This window comes from Chamaea fasciata, unplaced genomic scaffold (assembly GCF_029207755.1).
Source record: "Chamaea fasciata isolate MVZ Bird 193981 ecotype frontalis unplaced genomic scaffold, bChaFas1.0.hap1 SCAF_1, whole genome shotgun sequence".
Classification (NCBI taxonomy): Eukaryota; Metazoa; Chordata; class Aves; order Passeriformes; family Sylviidae; genus Chamaea; species Chamaea fasciata.
The window spans coordinates 131,847,958-131,863,297 of record NW_027094086.1 but is presented as its reverse complement, the minus strand read 5'-3'; the positions used below and the strand labels follow the sequence as shown (position 1 = coordinate 131,863,297).

The 15,340-nt window shown below is 38.0% G+C and overlaps 1 protein-coding gene across 10 annotated transcripts in view; it reads left to right on the top strand.

Annotated features, from left to right (window-relative positions):
• Window positions 1-15,340, top strand: part of ADAM22 (ADAM metallopeptidase domain 22) — a 131,519-nt gene that overhangs the window by 88,614 nt on the left and 27,565 nt on the right. For all 10 annotated transcript variants that reach the window (XM_066198032.1, XM_066198022.1, XM_066198014.1 and 7 more), the window contains exons 14-26: window positions 963-1,014; window positions 2,902-3,001; window positions 5,709-5,780; window positions 6,212-6,304; window positions 8,270-8,350; window positions 8,574-8,624; window positions 8,893-8,956; window positions 9,479-9,584; window positions 10,664-10,780; window positions 11,465-11,633; window positions 12,625-12,733; window positions 13,609-13,699; window positions 15,012-15,029. In XM_066198032.1, coding sequence (XP_066054129.1) covers window positions 963-1,014; window positions 2,902-3,001; window positions 5,709-5,780; window positions 6,212-6,304; window positions 8,270-8,350; window positions 8,574-8,624; window positions 8,893-8,956; window positions 9,479-9,584; window positions 10,664-10,780; window positions 11,465-11,633; window positions 12,625-12,733; window positions 13,609-13,699; window positions 15,012-15,029 — 1,123 coding nt within the window. The remainder of the gene's footprint in view (window positions 1-962; window positions 1,015-2,901; window positions 3,002-5,708; window positions 5,781-6,211; window positions 6,305-8,269; window positions 8,351-8,573; window positions 8,625-8,892; window positions 8,957-9,478; window positions 9,585-10,663; window positions 10,781-11,464; window positions 11,634-12,624; window positions 12,734-13,608; window positions 13,700-15,011; window positions 15,030-15,340) is intronic.

The following is a 15,340-nucleotide window of genomic DNA, read 5'->3' as shown; positions in this document are numbered from 1 at the left end:
ATCCTACAGACATTTTCAGTATTCATTTGCCAGCCACATATTTTTGAGTGGATGTAGAGGCAGGGTAAAAGTGAAAATTGTAATAGTGGTGTTTCCCTTTCTTTATGGTTGAGAGGGGCAGGACACTGTTTTGGTAGGGAGAGAGGAGAAGGCAATTGTTAGACAGAGCTTCGTTTCCTTTCTAATTGTACCTTTTAAATGGAAGCAATAAACTGATGTTCCTGTGTACAGTAAGAGAAGTTATGGAATGTGCAAGTGGAAAGCATTTCTACTGAAATTAAGGCAAGACACAGCTTTGAAAGAGGAGGACTGAGACTAGAGCAAAGTGTTTCCAGCTGGCAGGGCAGAAAGGAGTTGCATGGGGAAGGGAGGCAGGCAGGGGAGGGACGAAGGGAGGGAGGGAAGAAGGGAGGGAGTGAGAGCAGAGGAAGAAGCTGATAGAACCTGCCGTACCACCTTATGTTCATTGATGTGTTTTAATTCCATGCTTTGTTTTTGTCTGAATTATTGTTTGGGGTTTTCAAGGGAAGATTTTCAAAATCACATTACCGCAGTCCAAGAAGAGAACTGAAAAAATAGAAAAATATAATTATTCTTTTTTTTTTAACTCTGAAAATTTGGGAAATGAGTATCATCACACAGGAGAAGATGAGAAAGCTGACTCATGATTTGCAAGTGCTGAAGGCTAACACTGTAGTTTCCTGTAGGGGAAGGAAAGAAAAACAGGACATATTTTCAAAGCTCAGGATTGTACAGAATCATGTAGAGTTTCTAAAAATTTTGGCAAGGTGCACTAATACACTTAAACTAAAGTGTGCAATAAACCAGCAAATTATTCTTTTCAACTTGTCTGGAAATATGAAATGGAACTGAGTACAGTGTGCTTTGTATGATAAAATTTGTATTATTTTGGACTCACAAGACTTGAGATGTAACTTTGTTTTAATCTTTTTTTTTGTCAGGTGAGTGTAAGTGTGAGGACATGTGGTCTGGATGCATAATGGGAGATATGGGGTAAGACATTTCACTAGAGAAAAGTCATGTTCTTCATACAGTGACATAAAGGAAAGGTGTGATAAGTTTTCTCTTTTGTGGTTCAGCAGAATATTTTTGGTGACTCAATTTTCAGAAAGTAAAGTATTAGAGTATTCAGAGACGCCTTCAAAGAAATGTGAGAATAAGTGAATTTATGAGAAGGGCATGTGAGGATTTTTGGTGAATGCTGATTTAACTTGGAAAGCACAAGGCTCAACAGTCAAGCCAGGTCAGTGCAGAGAAGCAGGACCAGGCGTGGCTTATTTTCTCATGCAAGTTTGCTATTGAGTTGTGGAAACAATGACACACCCTAATTCTTGAAAGTCTATAATCAAATTTCTGAGTTATGTCTCATTTTCAGTGTTTTTGTTGGAATCTTTCATCTATGTCCATCACTTTTTATTGCCCAGTTTGTGTGATATTGGTAGAAAAACTGCCCCCATTGGAGGCTGAGTATGTTCATATCCATGTGTAGTGTCACTGGAGAGATTTTAACATAATGACTTGTGAATCAGCAAATTTTTGCTGCTGGATGAAATTTGATGCTTTCTGAAGTATATTCTGACCCTAACACTTTTTATTACAGGCCTGTCTTTTATCATGCATATGAATTACATTGTAGTCTAGTTTTAGATATGAATTATATTGTATTCTAGTTTTAGATATAGACAGGGCTCAGTTTTTAATTAATTTTGAATGGATCCACAAATTTTCACAAGGGCTTTGCAGTCACAAAAATTTTGAGCAAAGAAGTATGTCTCATTCAAACCTCTTTGAAAGTGTGAATGTGTGCCCTTTTCACCTTACTCTACCTGAAAACATACCTGGTAGGATTTTTCTGATTTTTAGTAAGTTAAAAATCCAGTCTGAGAGGCATTTTTGATTCTTATTAAAGCTATAAATTTCCATGTCAAGGCCTTTAAATTCTTTATCTGAAGTTGAAACCTTTCAAATAATTTGGTACATGAAAAAGCCTTGTATTAACCTAACTTATTGCTCAACTTTGGTGAAATCCCCAGCCTCTGTAGTGTTTATACCTAATTCATGAGCATTACAGATGGAAAAAGCCAATTATGGTTTGGAAGCTATCTCTCCCAGCAGTGCAGGATAGCATTTTGGCTAATATTTTTATATCCAGTGGTGACTGATAGAGGAAAGCCCTTGAGACTCCAGAATCACCTTGAAGCATAAATGCTTTCATGACTATGGACCTGAATATAAAGATCACTGCAGTTGCCTTGGGAAAAGTTATTTCCTTGTGGAAAGGATCCATGCAAAGATTTTCTGCATCACATTGTTTTTCGGTGGGGCACTGTGCCTCAAGGGCACTCTGTACTCAGTTGAAATTTACTGAGTGGGGCACACAACAGAGAGAAACTGAAGGGTGTTAGGTGGTGTTTGTTAGAAGCATGTTTAAAGTGGCATAACTCTATTATATAAAAATTCTGTGTGTCAGGGGAACCATTTCCTCTAAGAGAGAAACAAGCTATTACCTGACTTCGTCTCCTGCAGTTTGTATGGGAGGAAATAAATGTGTTTCTGAGATCAGGCCTGTTAGTGGAACAAGTCACACTTGTGCAAACTACCTGCTGCATCAGATTTGTGCTCTTTGGCATGTAAAAACTTAGTGAAATGATCTAGACCTCTCACATTCCATGAGCCCTGTGTCATTGTTGAAATTTCCTTATTATTTACTGGAAGGATTTTCAAATTAGATCGACTTACAAACAGATAGTCACTCTGGTTCTGAACAGCATACTTTCATTCTTTTTCTAAAGTATAACATTATATTTCTTTTGTTTTGGAAAAAGAAAATACAGTGTAAAAAACACCAGAGAAAGTAATCCTTCTACCTTATTCTGTTAGATACTATCTTCCAAGCAAGTTCTCCGAGTGTGATATTGAAGAGTATCATGAATTTTTAAACAATGGAGGTGGAGCCTGTCTTTTCAATAAACCAACCAAAGTAAGCATTACATTAATGTTGAATATTATTTCTTTTCTATTGCTAATTTTGATGAAAGCAAGAAAAATTAAAATTATAATGTTGGAAAAAACACCTGTAGTTTTGACAGTTCTGGTTCTTTCTAAGTACTAACTATTCAGATAAAATATGGGTGTAAGTAGATTATTTTAGTTCATAGTAGTTTAGAAATTACTTTAAAATAAACTTTTAATAAAGTGGTTTCATGTCCAGTAGAATATCCACAGCCTCTGATTGAGAATCATCCCTCATGCAATTTGTTCTGAATATTGTAAATACAACACAATTTTGTATTTGAAACAGGTCTGCAATGGAGGATTTGCAGCAGTATTTTGGTATATTCCTGCTCCATTTACTGAAGCATGTGTTAAATGTTAAGCAGGCAGGATGATGATCTTGACTCTTTTCCATATATAATTAATGTTAACATGTATTTAATGGATATCTTTCAATAAGCAAAGGAAAGAGGCTAAGGCAGAAAGACAGTACAATGTGGGAAAAAGGCTTATCTGGTAAATAACTGAAGTGGTCACAGATGTAAAAGAGAAGAGAGTCAATTCAGGAGTGATGCATGTTCCTTCTGGTGAACCTGAGAAAAATTGCATCATCTGAAAACCATAGAATTTCAATAAAAGTTAAAGAAGGCAAGAGCAAACATGAAATCTGAACAACCTGAGCCTGCTTGTCTCTTAAAGGTCTCTTTTGAGGAAAGAGTATTTTATTAGAACTGGAAAAACCACCGTAGTTCATTAATAAGATGTAAAATTTCTTATTTAAAATGTACCTGAGTTTTAGAAGTTTGCTTTTTTTCCCATCTCATTAAAGGTGGAGAGAAATACTGGTAGATATATTTACCTGCCGAGTGCATTGTTTATATAGTGTAATGTATCTTACTTGTTTTTTTTAGTGATTGTGTTCATTTACACATCTGTCAGTTGGAAAAAACCCCAATTACTCTCCTTTCAATTTAGTTTGGCAGCAATTTAGGGGTTTTTTTGATGGCATACAGAAATGTGAGTTAGATGTGGAAGCCAGGGCAATTTAGTCTCTTTTATGCATTGTGGTTTGGATTGGTTTAAAGATTTTGTCAATGGATGTCTGTCTAATTAACAAAGCTGTCAAAGAAGTGTTTCCTAGCAAGGGTGGTGAGACACAAACTTGTTTTTGTTTTTCATGCATTATGAGATAAAAGAAAGCTGATGTGACAAGGTGCACTGTTTGGCAGTGCTCCACTCTTAGATCAAAAATTACATCAAATTACAAAAATTACATCAATGGCTGCTGGAGCAGATTGAACATACGCTCTTTTCAAATGAATGGATGAATGATATGACTTTGGGGAAAGGTTATCCAATTTGCTTTTAATGTTTGGGGGTTTTTTTAGCCGTCCCTATGTACTGCAGCAAATTGGCCCAATATTTCAAGGCAGCATGCTCTGTTACTGCTGTCGCTTTGTCTCTGTTGTGCAGCACACCGAGAGATTTTGAAGAAGTTGTCTAGAAAAATACATAGGAAACAAGGAGTTTTAACAAGTCTTTAATAATTCGAAAGGCTTGCATACATTTTATGTTAAATTCTACATATGCATTGCATGCTGCAGTCAAATTTCCATTTCAATAGGGGATCTAATAATAGCACATCAGCCTGTGCCAGGCTGTGGTTTGTGGCATAGTGAAGTACGTGGGGTGATGCTCCATCCTGTGGGCTCCTGACAGAAAGGCAGCAGCCGGTGAGAAACTCTACAGCATGTATGATGCACTTGTGCAGATGGCTCAGGAGCAGAGTGATTTTTGGAATGGTCCTAGTTTAATTGGAGATCATTGGAGGATGATCTGCAAAGTTTTAGTCTGGTGACACACTTAAATGCCTTCTCATTTATGTAATAGAAACTACTGTTATGTTTTCTTATGTCCAAAGGGAAAAAAAAAAGTGTTTTCTTTTGGAGGAACTACCTTTAAAAGCTTTAGGAAGACAGAAAAAAATAAACTGGAAAGAATAGTGTGTAAGTGGCCCTTAGAAGAGGTTATGGTATACAAATACATAGGTTTTGATCTCTTGAGTTACAGTCCAGTGGGAAGGCTGAAAGGAAAGGGAGGAAGCCTCATCAGCAACACTTCCTGTGCACATCTGCCTGTGATATATACTTAGAGAAAACTGTGGAAATTTCCAACTGTGGTAGAGGTAAAAGGAAAGAAAAATCCAACTGCAACAAAAACTGACAAAGAAACCCGGCCTCTCTCCTTCCCAGGCGTTTCTGCGCCACACAAAAGAACCACTTTTTATGGCTATTACTTTTCAACTTACAGTGCAGGCTTTAACCTTTCAGCCCTTGTCACATGAACTCCAGAACAACAGCAATTGCAACTGGTGTGAAGATAATGAAATTGTCATATCTTTAACATTTGTTTTCCTCTATTGTCACACCTTTTGTTTTTTTGCTGTAACTTCTGCTCAAACTGAATTTACTGTAAAGCTGACATCTATGCACAGAAGATGCCATGTGACTCGGCAGCATTGCTGTATTAATTTTAAGGAGTTCTCTGTACACTTCACTTGTGTCAGTCTGTGTCTCTCTGTTTTTCGGTTAATGAATTTTGAGTGCTAGCTTAAAACCCATGTTGCACAAAGCAAATATGACAGTGATTCCTTTAAAAGAGACATGCCCTTTGATTTCTGAATTTCCATGCAGCTTTTGGATCCTCCAGAATGTGGCAATGGCTTTGTGGAAGACGGAGAGGAATGTGACTGTGGGACAATAGCAGTAAGTGCAATGTATTTTAAATTAGCAACTAGATTTGTCCAAGAATTGGTACTGCACATTGCTGCTGTTAATGATGATTAGAGGAAGACAAGCAGGGTGAAGGCTGTGTGCCCAAGGATTCATATTGATAGCTGCCTGTGCAGAATCAGATCTTCAAAGACATGAAAGAAAGCATTTTCCTAGATGGAAACACTGGTCAGTGCTAAGATGTTCATATTTAATGGCTGACAATATGAAGTTAGAAAAATTATTTTCTATCTTACACAGGAGACAGCAGTTTCATGCCCCACAATTACATGGCTTTTTCTGCCTCTAGGACCCTAAAAGAATGAATAAAAATTCCTTTGGGTAGTGTGCTGAGAAGTGATAAAAGCTCGGGGTTCATGTGCTTTTCTCATGTATTCCGTTCTGTGTGTGTGTGTGTTCCTCAGGAGTGTGCCAGCGAAGGAGGGGAGTGCTGCAGTACCTGCACCCTGACTGCGGGCTCCCAGTGCAGCAACGGGCTCTGCTGCCGGAAGTGCCGGGTAAGGGCAGCGACCTTCCCTGCAGCAGTCTGGTGGGAATGCATCCAGGTGGCTGCAGGCACTACAGCACGTGTTTTCCCTTGCTGACCTTGTGATTACTCTTCTGAAAGCTTACCTTTTAAAACTGGCTGAAATCTGATTTTTATGAAGCTGTACTCTGTCTTTTAGGCTTGGCTTTTTGGGGCAGGGGCTGTCATCAAATGTGGAGGTAAATTGAATCCTTCCAGTTTCAGTTTGAATCAGGTTGAAGTTCTATGATATCTCATTCAACATCCTTGCTTAAAAGATAAATTAACCATAAAGATTTCATTAGATGTCCTTGTTTTTCCACCATGAGAAAGGTGAGGCACTGGAACAAGTTGTCTAGAGAAGCTATGGTTGCCCCATCCCTGGAAGTGATCAAGGCCAGGTTGGATGGGTCTTTGAGCAAGTGGAAGGTGTTCCTGCCCATGGCAGTGGTGCTAGAGCTAGATGATCTTTAAGGGCCCTCCCAACCCCAACCATTCTGTCATTCTGTGAACATGTACATCCTTATCCATGTGCCCCTCCCAATGTCATATGTGTTCCTCTGGATTTGCCCCATGAGACTGAATTGGAAAAATCATACCACAGAGCATGTGAGGGAGGGATATAGTAAAAAAACACAAAAGTGCAGCCCGCAGAATTACTCAGAGGGATTAATCTAAAAGACACCTGACTTCAGTTTCAGTTTGGTCTGATAAAAAGACCCCAGCAAATTGCCAGTGTGGGTGAATTTTGCTCAAGAATCCAAGTCACCATATTAAAGACTATCAGAACAAAACAAAGCTTTTGTTTACCTATTTTGTTTTTTTGCAAATGAGGAAAGGGTTTATCTACTTACAGAGTGGCAAGGGTGAGAGAACAGAATAGTAGAATTTTACAGAACATATATCCCTAGGAGGTGTTTATCAGGACAACTCAAAAGACTGTATATTATAGTTCCCAAACTTGGGGTTAACTTCCCCTGTAATATCATGCCTGAAAGCAGGAGTGAAGGAGGGGTTGCAAGCAATACATGGTGATTATACATCCCAGAATCCAGTAGTGTCTCTGACACCGTTTTTGTCTGTCTGCATTTTTCCAGTGAATGGTAGAAAAAAGAAGCTGAGGGCTGAGAAAGTACCATAGTCTAGCTCTTCCACTGATGTGTGCCCGTTCACACCAGCTGTGGAGTTAGCACTTGACCCCTGAAAAATGTATGTGCATGCAGATCCAAAAAAATTCACAGGCCTGCAAAATAAACTGGGTATCACAGTCTTCTTAAGAAAACTTTGAGGAAAAATAAGGAGTCTGTAATATGTCCATGAACAGAAACACTAAAACTGTCTCAAATGAGATGTCTTCCTTCTTTTCCAGGTCTTGAGACATAATTCTTTCAGCAAAATATCTGTATTAGGTCACTGGTACACTTTTCATTGTTGAATATCCAGTCCCTTAGAAAATGGTGTCAAACTGTGCAGAATTCAGTACATTTATAAATAGCCTGTTCTGCAGCAACAATGGGGGATTAAAATAACCAAAGTGTTATATGTGGTGCTCTGCGGTGTTCTTCATCCCTAGAGAGAAGATCAGGATGACTCCTTATGTTCTGTAAAGAAGAGTAAAATAGTCACAAAAAGGCATAGTGACCTGGTAGGATAATTCTGCTAGCCACTGCAGTATTGGTTTGGACACCCCCAGGGATCCTCTGTCCCAGGAGAGACTTCTGCTTGGCCCCACAATCCATGCCATTGGGAGGGGGTGCCTCAGAGAGTGGTACCACTTGCACCAGTAAATGGCTTGCATGGTGCAGCATACACACCAGGGAAAGGAGAGTCTTCGCACTTCAGTCAGCACGTGGATATTTCCCTTTTTCTATTTTCGATAAAACTGTAAGGAAACATTGCATTTAAGGCAAGATATGGAGAAACCAAGACACTAATTTTCTGTGCTTTTATTTTCCAGTTTGAACCTAAAGGAGTTTTGTGTCGGGAAGCAGTGAATGATTGTGATATTGCAGAGAACTGCACAGGAAATTCCAGCCAGGTGATTTTTGTGTCTTCTATTCATGAGACAAAAAACCCCACCTGTAGTCTTGAAATTACTGTGAATGTTTTTTATAGTATGGTGTATAAAAATTGTATTAAATCTGTTGATGCTGAAAAAAACCAGACTGATTCTGAAATGATTTTTCAAATGACTTTTGTTGTATTCTTTGCTTTCATACTTGTCTGATCTATGATCTATTACTTATTTTCTCTTTCTACAGTGTTCTCCTAATATCCATAAAATGGATGGATATTCATGTGATAACAGACAGGTAATTAGGACTTCAATTTGTTTTACATTCTTTCTGCTGTTATAGATTGCTTTTTAAAGATTTTGTTTTCAGATCTTTGGAAGTCACCTGGGACAGTTCTGCTAACATTCATGAGTTTTGGGTGCTAGTAATATTTTGAATGAAAAGAAGATAGAATCACGTATCTGTTCAGTATAGAGTGTGTGACTAATCTTTGTTTTAAAGAAATACATATTTTGGAAAATAAAGTAATTTGAAATATTTTCTTTATTCTTTTCTTTCTTTCTAGGGTATTTGCTTTGGAGGAAGATGTAAAACCAGGGACCGGCAATGTAAATATATCTGGGGTGAAAGTAAGTGAATGTTTCTGTTTCTAAGTTGGTTGTAATACATGTGGCTTGAAAGACTATCTTAGCTAAGAAAAATTATGGAGACACATACTGAGAACTATTGAAAACATCTAGAATAGCGTGTCTCTCACTTTCTTCCATTGTCATTTTGTCTTTCCATCTTCTTTTCCAGCTCTTTCTCTAGTGTTGGTTAATTTACTGGTGTTTGTTCTGAAATCTAAAACTTTAGTTCCCATTAATCACCATCTACAGAGCCTATACTCATGTTCAATAGTTTATTTCAGTGGCTTCTGGACATTTTTGACCAATAAACTCTCATCAGTCTGAACAAAATTTAAAAGCAGTCCTGTGGTGCCATCATAAAGCTTTTGACCAAGAAGAGGACTGTGCAGAGTTTTGTGGGCTGCCTGCAGATCATGGTGTTTCAGTTCACAAACTGAGAAGCTCTGCTTGCTTGTATCCCCATGTCTCATGACATGGCTTTTCAAAGTCATCATCTCAGAAGAGATTTGTTTCTGTTTTTAGAAGTGACAGCTGCTGACAGGTACTGCTACGAGAAGCTGAATATTGAGGGGACTGAGAAAGGCAACTGCGGAAGAGACAAGGACTCTTGGATACAGTGCAACAAACAGTAAGTTGATGCATTTAGAAAGCTACTAGAATGAGGTTCTTACCCCTGATCCAGTTCTGTAGCTGGCATGAAGAGACTCAAAAAGGCTCTCTGTGGATCAGACTTCTGGCCTTCTTCTGCAGACCTTTGTGCAAGAAATCCCAGAGGGAGCAAGGTGCCAAGAAGAGATGATCCCTGACAAGAGAGCACCATCTGAGCTTGGGAGAGCTTGGACCAAAAGTGGTCCTAGTACTCAGTGAGGGTTTGCGGTGCAGAGGAGAGCAGCCTTTGGTTTCACACATCTTGGTGTGGTGTTCCCTTTTTGTGCTGTGCCATTGCATTGCTAAGTTGTGTTCACTTTTCATGATATTGTAACTTTCCAAGCATAGTCCCGCAAGTTGCTGCCTAAAGCATTTTTTCACATTCTGCATATGTGCAGTTGATTATTTCTGCCAATTTCTGAGCCTTTCATGAATCCTTATCAAACTGTTTTTTCAGATTTCTTCATTCTGTCTATGACATTTGATTTCTAGTTCTGCCTACAGGTGAACTAATGTTCTTTCCCACTTTTTTTAATGCAGATTTGATAACCTTACTTCTGTTTCATTACAAATTCATGAGTAAAAAATATTCAGTAATATGGGAGATGTCAGACCCTACTATTCTGTCAGTGCAAAAGTCTCCACACGTGAATAGTGAGGTCGCTTCAGCAGTTGAATTAAACTTGGTGTCTATATAGTTCACTTACAAATGTGTCCTAGGAGAGTGTATTTAGAACCAGAGAATTGTTGCTCCTCTATGGACCAGTTACTAGATCTTAATAGATCATTAAATTGATTTGATGTGATTTGTTCTTGACAGATCTCTGCTTGTTATTACTCAGGCCATTTTTGATAATGTATTATAAAAACAGAGTTTTCCCAATCTAACTTCCAAGGAGAAGAATTTTCTTGGGAAACAGTGTCATTTATGGGAATTATTGTCAGTGGGAGAAAAGCAAGGAATAACAAATAGGTTACCAAGCAAGTGGTCATATTTTTGATCGTCCATTTTCATTAAATTTTATTTTTTATGAGTATCTGTCTATTCTTTCAATGCAGGGATGTGCTTTGTGGATACCTTCTGTGCTCCAATATATCCAGTGTGCCCAGACTTGGAGAACTTGATGGTGAAATCACAACATCAATCTTGCACTATGGAAAAGTCTACAATTGCAGGTAATTGGAAATCCTGAAAACAGAACAATCAATATCCATCTTGCATAGAAAAATCATCTTTCTCGTTCCTGAGTGGAGAAAAACTGTTTCCATTAATTTTATTTCCTATTAACACATAGCCACCATTTCAGTTCAACCTTTGTTAAGCTTCAGAAAATTAACTGCCTGTGTGGCAGTTTCGCAGTCCCCTCAATAGTTAATTTTGCCTGTAGAGACATAATGCTCTTTCTAGGCCCGGCGATTTTACATTCATTTGTATCTGTAAAGTACTTCATGTACCCAAAATACTTATACATATGCCTGCACTGCCAAAGTTAACTGGCAGCCTAATTCATTGCTATATTGTAGCTGAATTCTAATTATAGATGTGGTATGTTTTCATAGCTTCACACAACTGTAAGACAAAATGACGTTCTAAACAAGTAAACTGAGTTTTATCTAACTCTAGCTGTTTCACAGGAAAAAAAGGTCGTTGTTTTCATGATTACATTTGTTTGATGTAGATACACTGTTTTGGTTTGTTTCATGTTAGGCCCAGTGAGGTCACTAGGTCAGTACTGATTCTTACCTGGTCCTGGGCATTGTGTAGCACAGAAATACAGGCAGCAGCCCAGGGCTCAGCTTCTCAAGCAGTCCAATCCAGTCACAGCAAAAACCTCCAGGGTCCTCTGGATTGTCTTGCAGTGGTGGCCACGTGAAGCTGGATGAGGACACGGACCTGGGCTACGTGGAGAACGGGACGCCGTGTGGGCCCGACATGGTGTGCCTCGACCATCGCTGCCTCCCCGCCGAGGCCTTCAACTTCAGCACCTGCCCCGGCACTACCGACAGCCAGATCTGCTCCGGACACGGCGTATGTTCTTGCACTCTTTAATGCTTTTTGCTCTTTTTGCTGAGTACCTGGCCTTGTGCAGTCTACTAGCTGGACTTTTCAGGAAGCTAGCATTGTGACTCTAGAAGTCATAAAACTGGAGAAGTTTTTGAAAAGGAAAAGGGAAGGAGGCACATAAGTAAATATAATGCATTCCAGTCAAGGCACCTTAACAGTGAGTCGTAGTATGTATTAGTCTAACAGAAGTTTTATCAATCAATGTTTTTGCTATCACTTTTGCTAACTTGATTGATATTTCCTCAGGCAATGTGCTGGAGAATAAATACAAAGGTTTTCTGAAGTGAGAAACTTGGGTCTCTGTTCTTCTAGAGACCTATTCTTTTTGATTCCCTCTTTATTACATAAATAGCCAAGAAGATTCATAAAATTGTTGTTGATGATGTTGGATTTTGTGGGCTGAGAGTTCCTTTACTCTGGAAAAGAGGGCAGTGAGGTGTCTCTTGGCTAGTTGCTCTGCTCGGTGTGCAGTCTGTGGCTTTGCTGTGGCCCTGGTGAGTCCCTTTGTCCCTCACACATCACACACTGTTTGACACCATGTCCAGGGCCCTACTCCTGAGCTGAAATCAAAGGAGTTGTTCTTTCATAATGTCTTTCGTCTTGTACACTGCATTAAAACTTCCTTATTTATCTGAAATCATGCACTTCATCATATTTTGAAAAAAAAGGCATTAAGGTCAGTGTCCCAAAGCAATTATAAATGGTTCTATTAAATATAGATTGCATTAAAGTATGTGCTGAATAAACATGACATCTATTTATATAAAATGTAATAGCACATTTAATGCATTTATATCTAACATATAAATGAAAATTTTCTATATAGAAAAAATTATTTTGCAAAATTTTGTGAGCGGTAAAATCATGGCTTTGTCACTGTACCTATACTTGAGGTATTAATTACGGGAATGGATTAATAATCTGATTTTTTTCTGAGCTACACTTTTGACTGCAGGTTTGTAGCAATGAAATAAAGTGTGTCTGTGACCGATTTTGGGGAGGAGATGACTGCAGTTCTCACATCAAAGATGATCTATTTTTTGATAAAGATGCCATCAATAAAGGTATGTTGTTATAATTTTTATCAACAACAGAAAATGCTTGGATTTGAGGGAAGTTCATTAAGCAAAACTAGGTCTCCTACTCTTTCAGTTAGTACACAACAAGCTGCAGTGTCATGAGCCTCGTTCCCCTCTCTTCCTCCCACAGCAGAAGCACTCAGTCTCTGTAAATGAAGCCTCAGCCAGTGCATCTTTGGGAACTGGTGTCAGTGGGTCCAGTTCTACCGTGTTCCCAATCTTCTGAGTAGCCTTATTAGGCATATCGACAGATTAGGACAAGAAAATATTGATAGATTAGGACAAGAAAAAGGTTACTGGGACATTCCGTATCTAGATGGAAAGGTACCTGACTTTTACTTCCAACTGAGTGGAAGTTTTTATTCAGCTTTAATCTTGTGTACAGAAGAAAGATATATTGTGGAAAAATGAGTTTGTAAGAGTTGGTCATTAGAAATCCTTGTGAGGGGACATCTTCCAGAATCCTTCATTTGATTAATTTATTCAGCTGTGGAATGGATCTGAGTAAAACCAAACAAGTAGTCACTTTTATTCCAAGGTAAACATGTATTTGCTAGGGCAGGTTGTAAGAATGTAATCCAGAGTTTAATACCAATAATACTGTTTTGGCATACCTGGTACAGGTTTCCCACGTAACAAGCATTCAGTTAATGGAAAGAGACAGAGGTCAAAACTTGATTTGCAAGTGACCTTTTTATGTCCATGTTATGCTTAAGGAGTGTACAATTCATGCTACAGGGTTCAATTAATCAGCCTCGTGAAAGTTGTTCAAGTTGGTTTTTGAAAGATGGTGCATTTACTGGTTTTGTGTATTTTTCTCCTAAAACCATGTATATTTCTTGTCTTTCTTGTGTTTCCAGGTGTGGTTAGCACAAATATAATAATAGGGGCTATTGCTGGCACCATTTTGGTGTTGGCTCTCGTTTTAGGAATAACTGGTTGGGGTTACAAGTAAGTACATTTTGTTCTTCTTTATAGAGTTTAAAAATATGTGTATTTCATCTGATAGCTGATTACATTATGAAAGGAACAATTAAAAAAATCTAAAAAATCCAAATTCAACAATATTTGTACAGTAAAATTTTTATCATATTAACATTTTCAAGCAATTCTTGCATTTGTATGTGGTTTTAGAAAGCTTGATCCAAATTTGAATTTTATTACTCATTTAGTAATTTATTTTCTTTTTTTAGATGATCAGATTATGATTTTACTGTATGTGACAAAGGAAATGCAAGAATATGATCTGATTAAATTACAAAATTTTCCTCATGATGAAGTAAATATAGCAAGATTAGCTCTCAGTCAGTCAGCAAAGCATTTAACCATAGGCTTCCCTAAATAGATGATTATATTTAGTCGGCTTAACCTGAAATTAATTCAAGCACATTTTTTGGTAGGAAAGATCTGCAATTTGCAAATAAGGCTCAAGTTCTCTCCTGGTGTTGAGCTGTCAGCACTCACTGAGAGGCAAAATGGATTGTATTAGCGTGTTTGGTCTTTTTTCAGTTTTAATTATTTTGTGAATTTCTTATAAAAGCAGAGGGATTTATGTTCTTTGCTTGTAGTAGAAAAAGATTCAAGGCACTGATTTTATCGTCTGTGTTTGGATGAGACTGTCTCTTGAAGTCATTTGTCCCTAGGTCCTTGCTGGGCTTGGAGTGCAGGGCAGACTCAGCTGCAGGCTGTGGCTGGGGTACAGCCCCTGCTGGTTTGCCAGACTGAGGTAGGCTGAGGGCAGCTCACAAATACGTAAGGAAAGAAGCATTTGGAATAAAACCCATTAAGATGAGGATAGTAGAAAAGTAGGATACACTGTCGTGGTATATCACCCTCAGTTTCTGGCAGTATCTGAAAATCTAGACTTTTATTTTGAGTAAAACTCTAAAACTTAAGGGCTCACTTTGACATCATTTCTAGCCAGTGGGATTAATTTTTGGAAGTTCAGGATGAGAGTGCACCTCTCACTAGCAGCTTCACAGTGAACAGGCTGAAACCCATCCTGAACAGCACCTTACACTCAGCGCTGACTAGCCATCGAGACAAATATTTTATTTATTTTATTTTATTTTATATGTTTATTCTAATGTAGTATATTTGTAAATATGCTTATTTCAGAAATGATTTGGTAGAAATATTTTGTGGAAAATTTTCATTCTGTATACAGTGCTTTTCTTTTCACATTGTTTTGGTCTTACTGACCATGTGTACCTGCATATTAAAAACTCATTCTTCTTCTTTTCTTTTCTGTTTATATGGAAAGAAACTACAGAAGACAGAGGTATGTTGTAAAAGTAGTGGAATGTATCTTAGAAGTCTCTGAAAATAGCTTTTGTTCTCTTTCGCTCATTTACATGCTGTAGAAAATATTGACATGGATTATCATATTTTAAATAATATATGAAATCAGTATTCTATTATGCATTGCTCGAAATCCTAATTTCACTGGAGTCAGTAGGAAAAATAATGGTTTTTATACTTCTGCAATAGACTGTTTTATTTAGGAAAACAGGAGAATATTTCCAATAAGGGAGTCTGAAAATCAGCTATTAGAGATTAAAGTGTTCTTGGGAGGCTAACAACTGAATAATT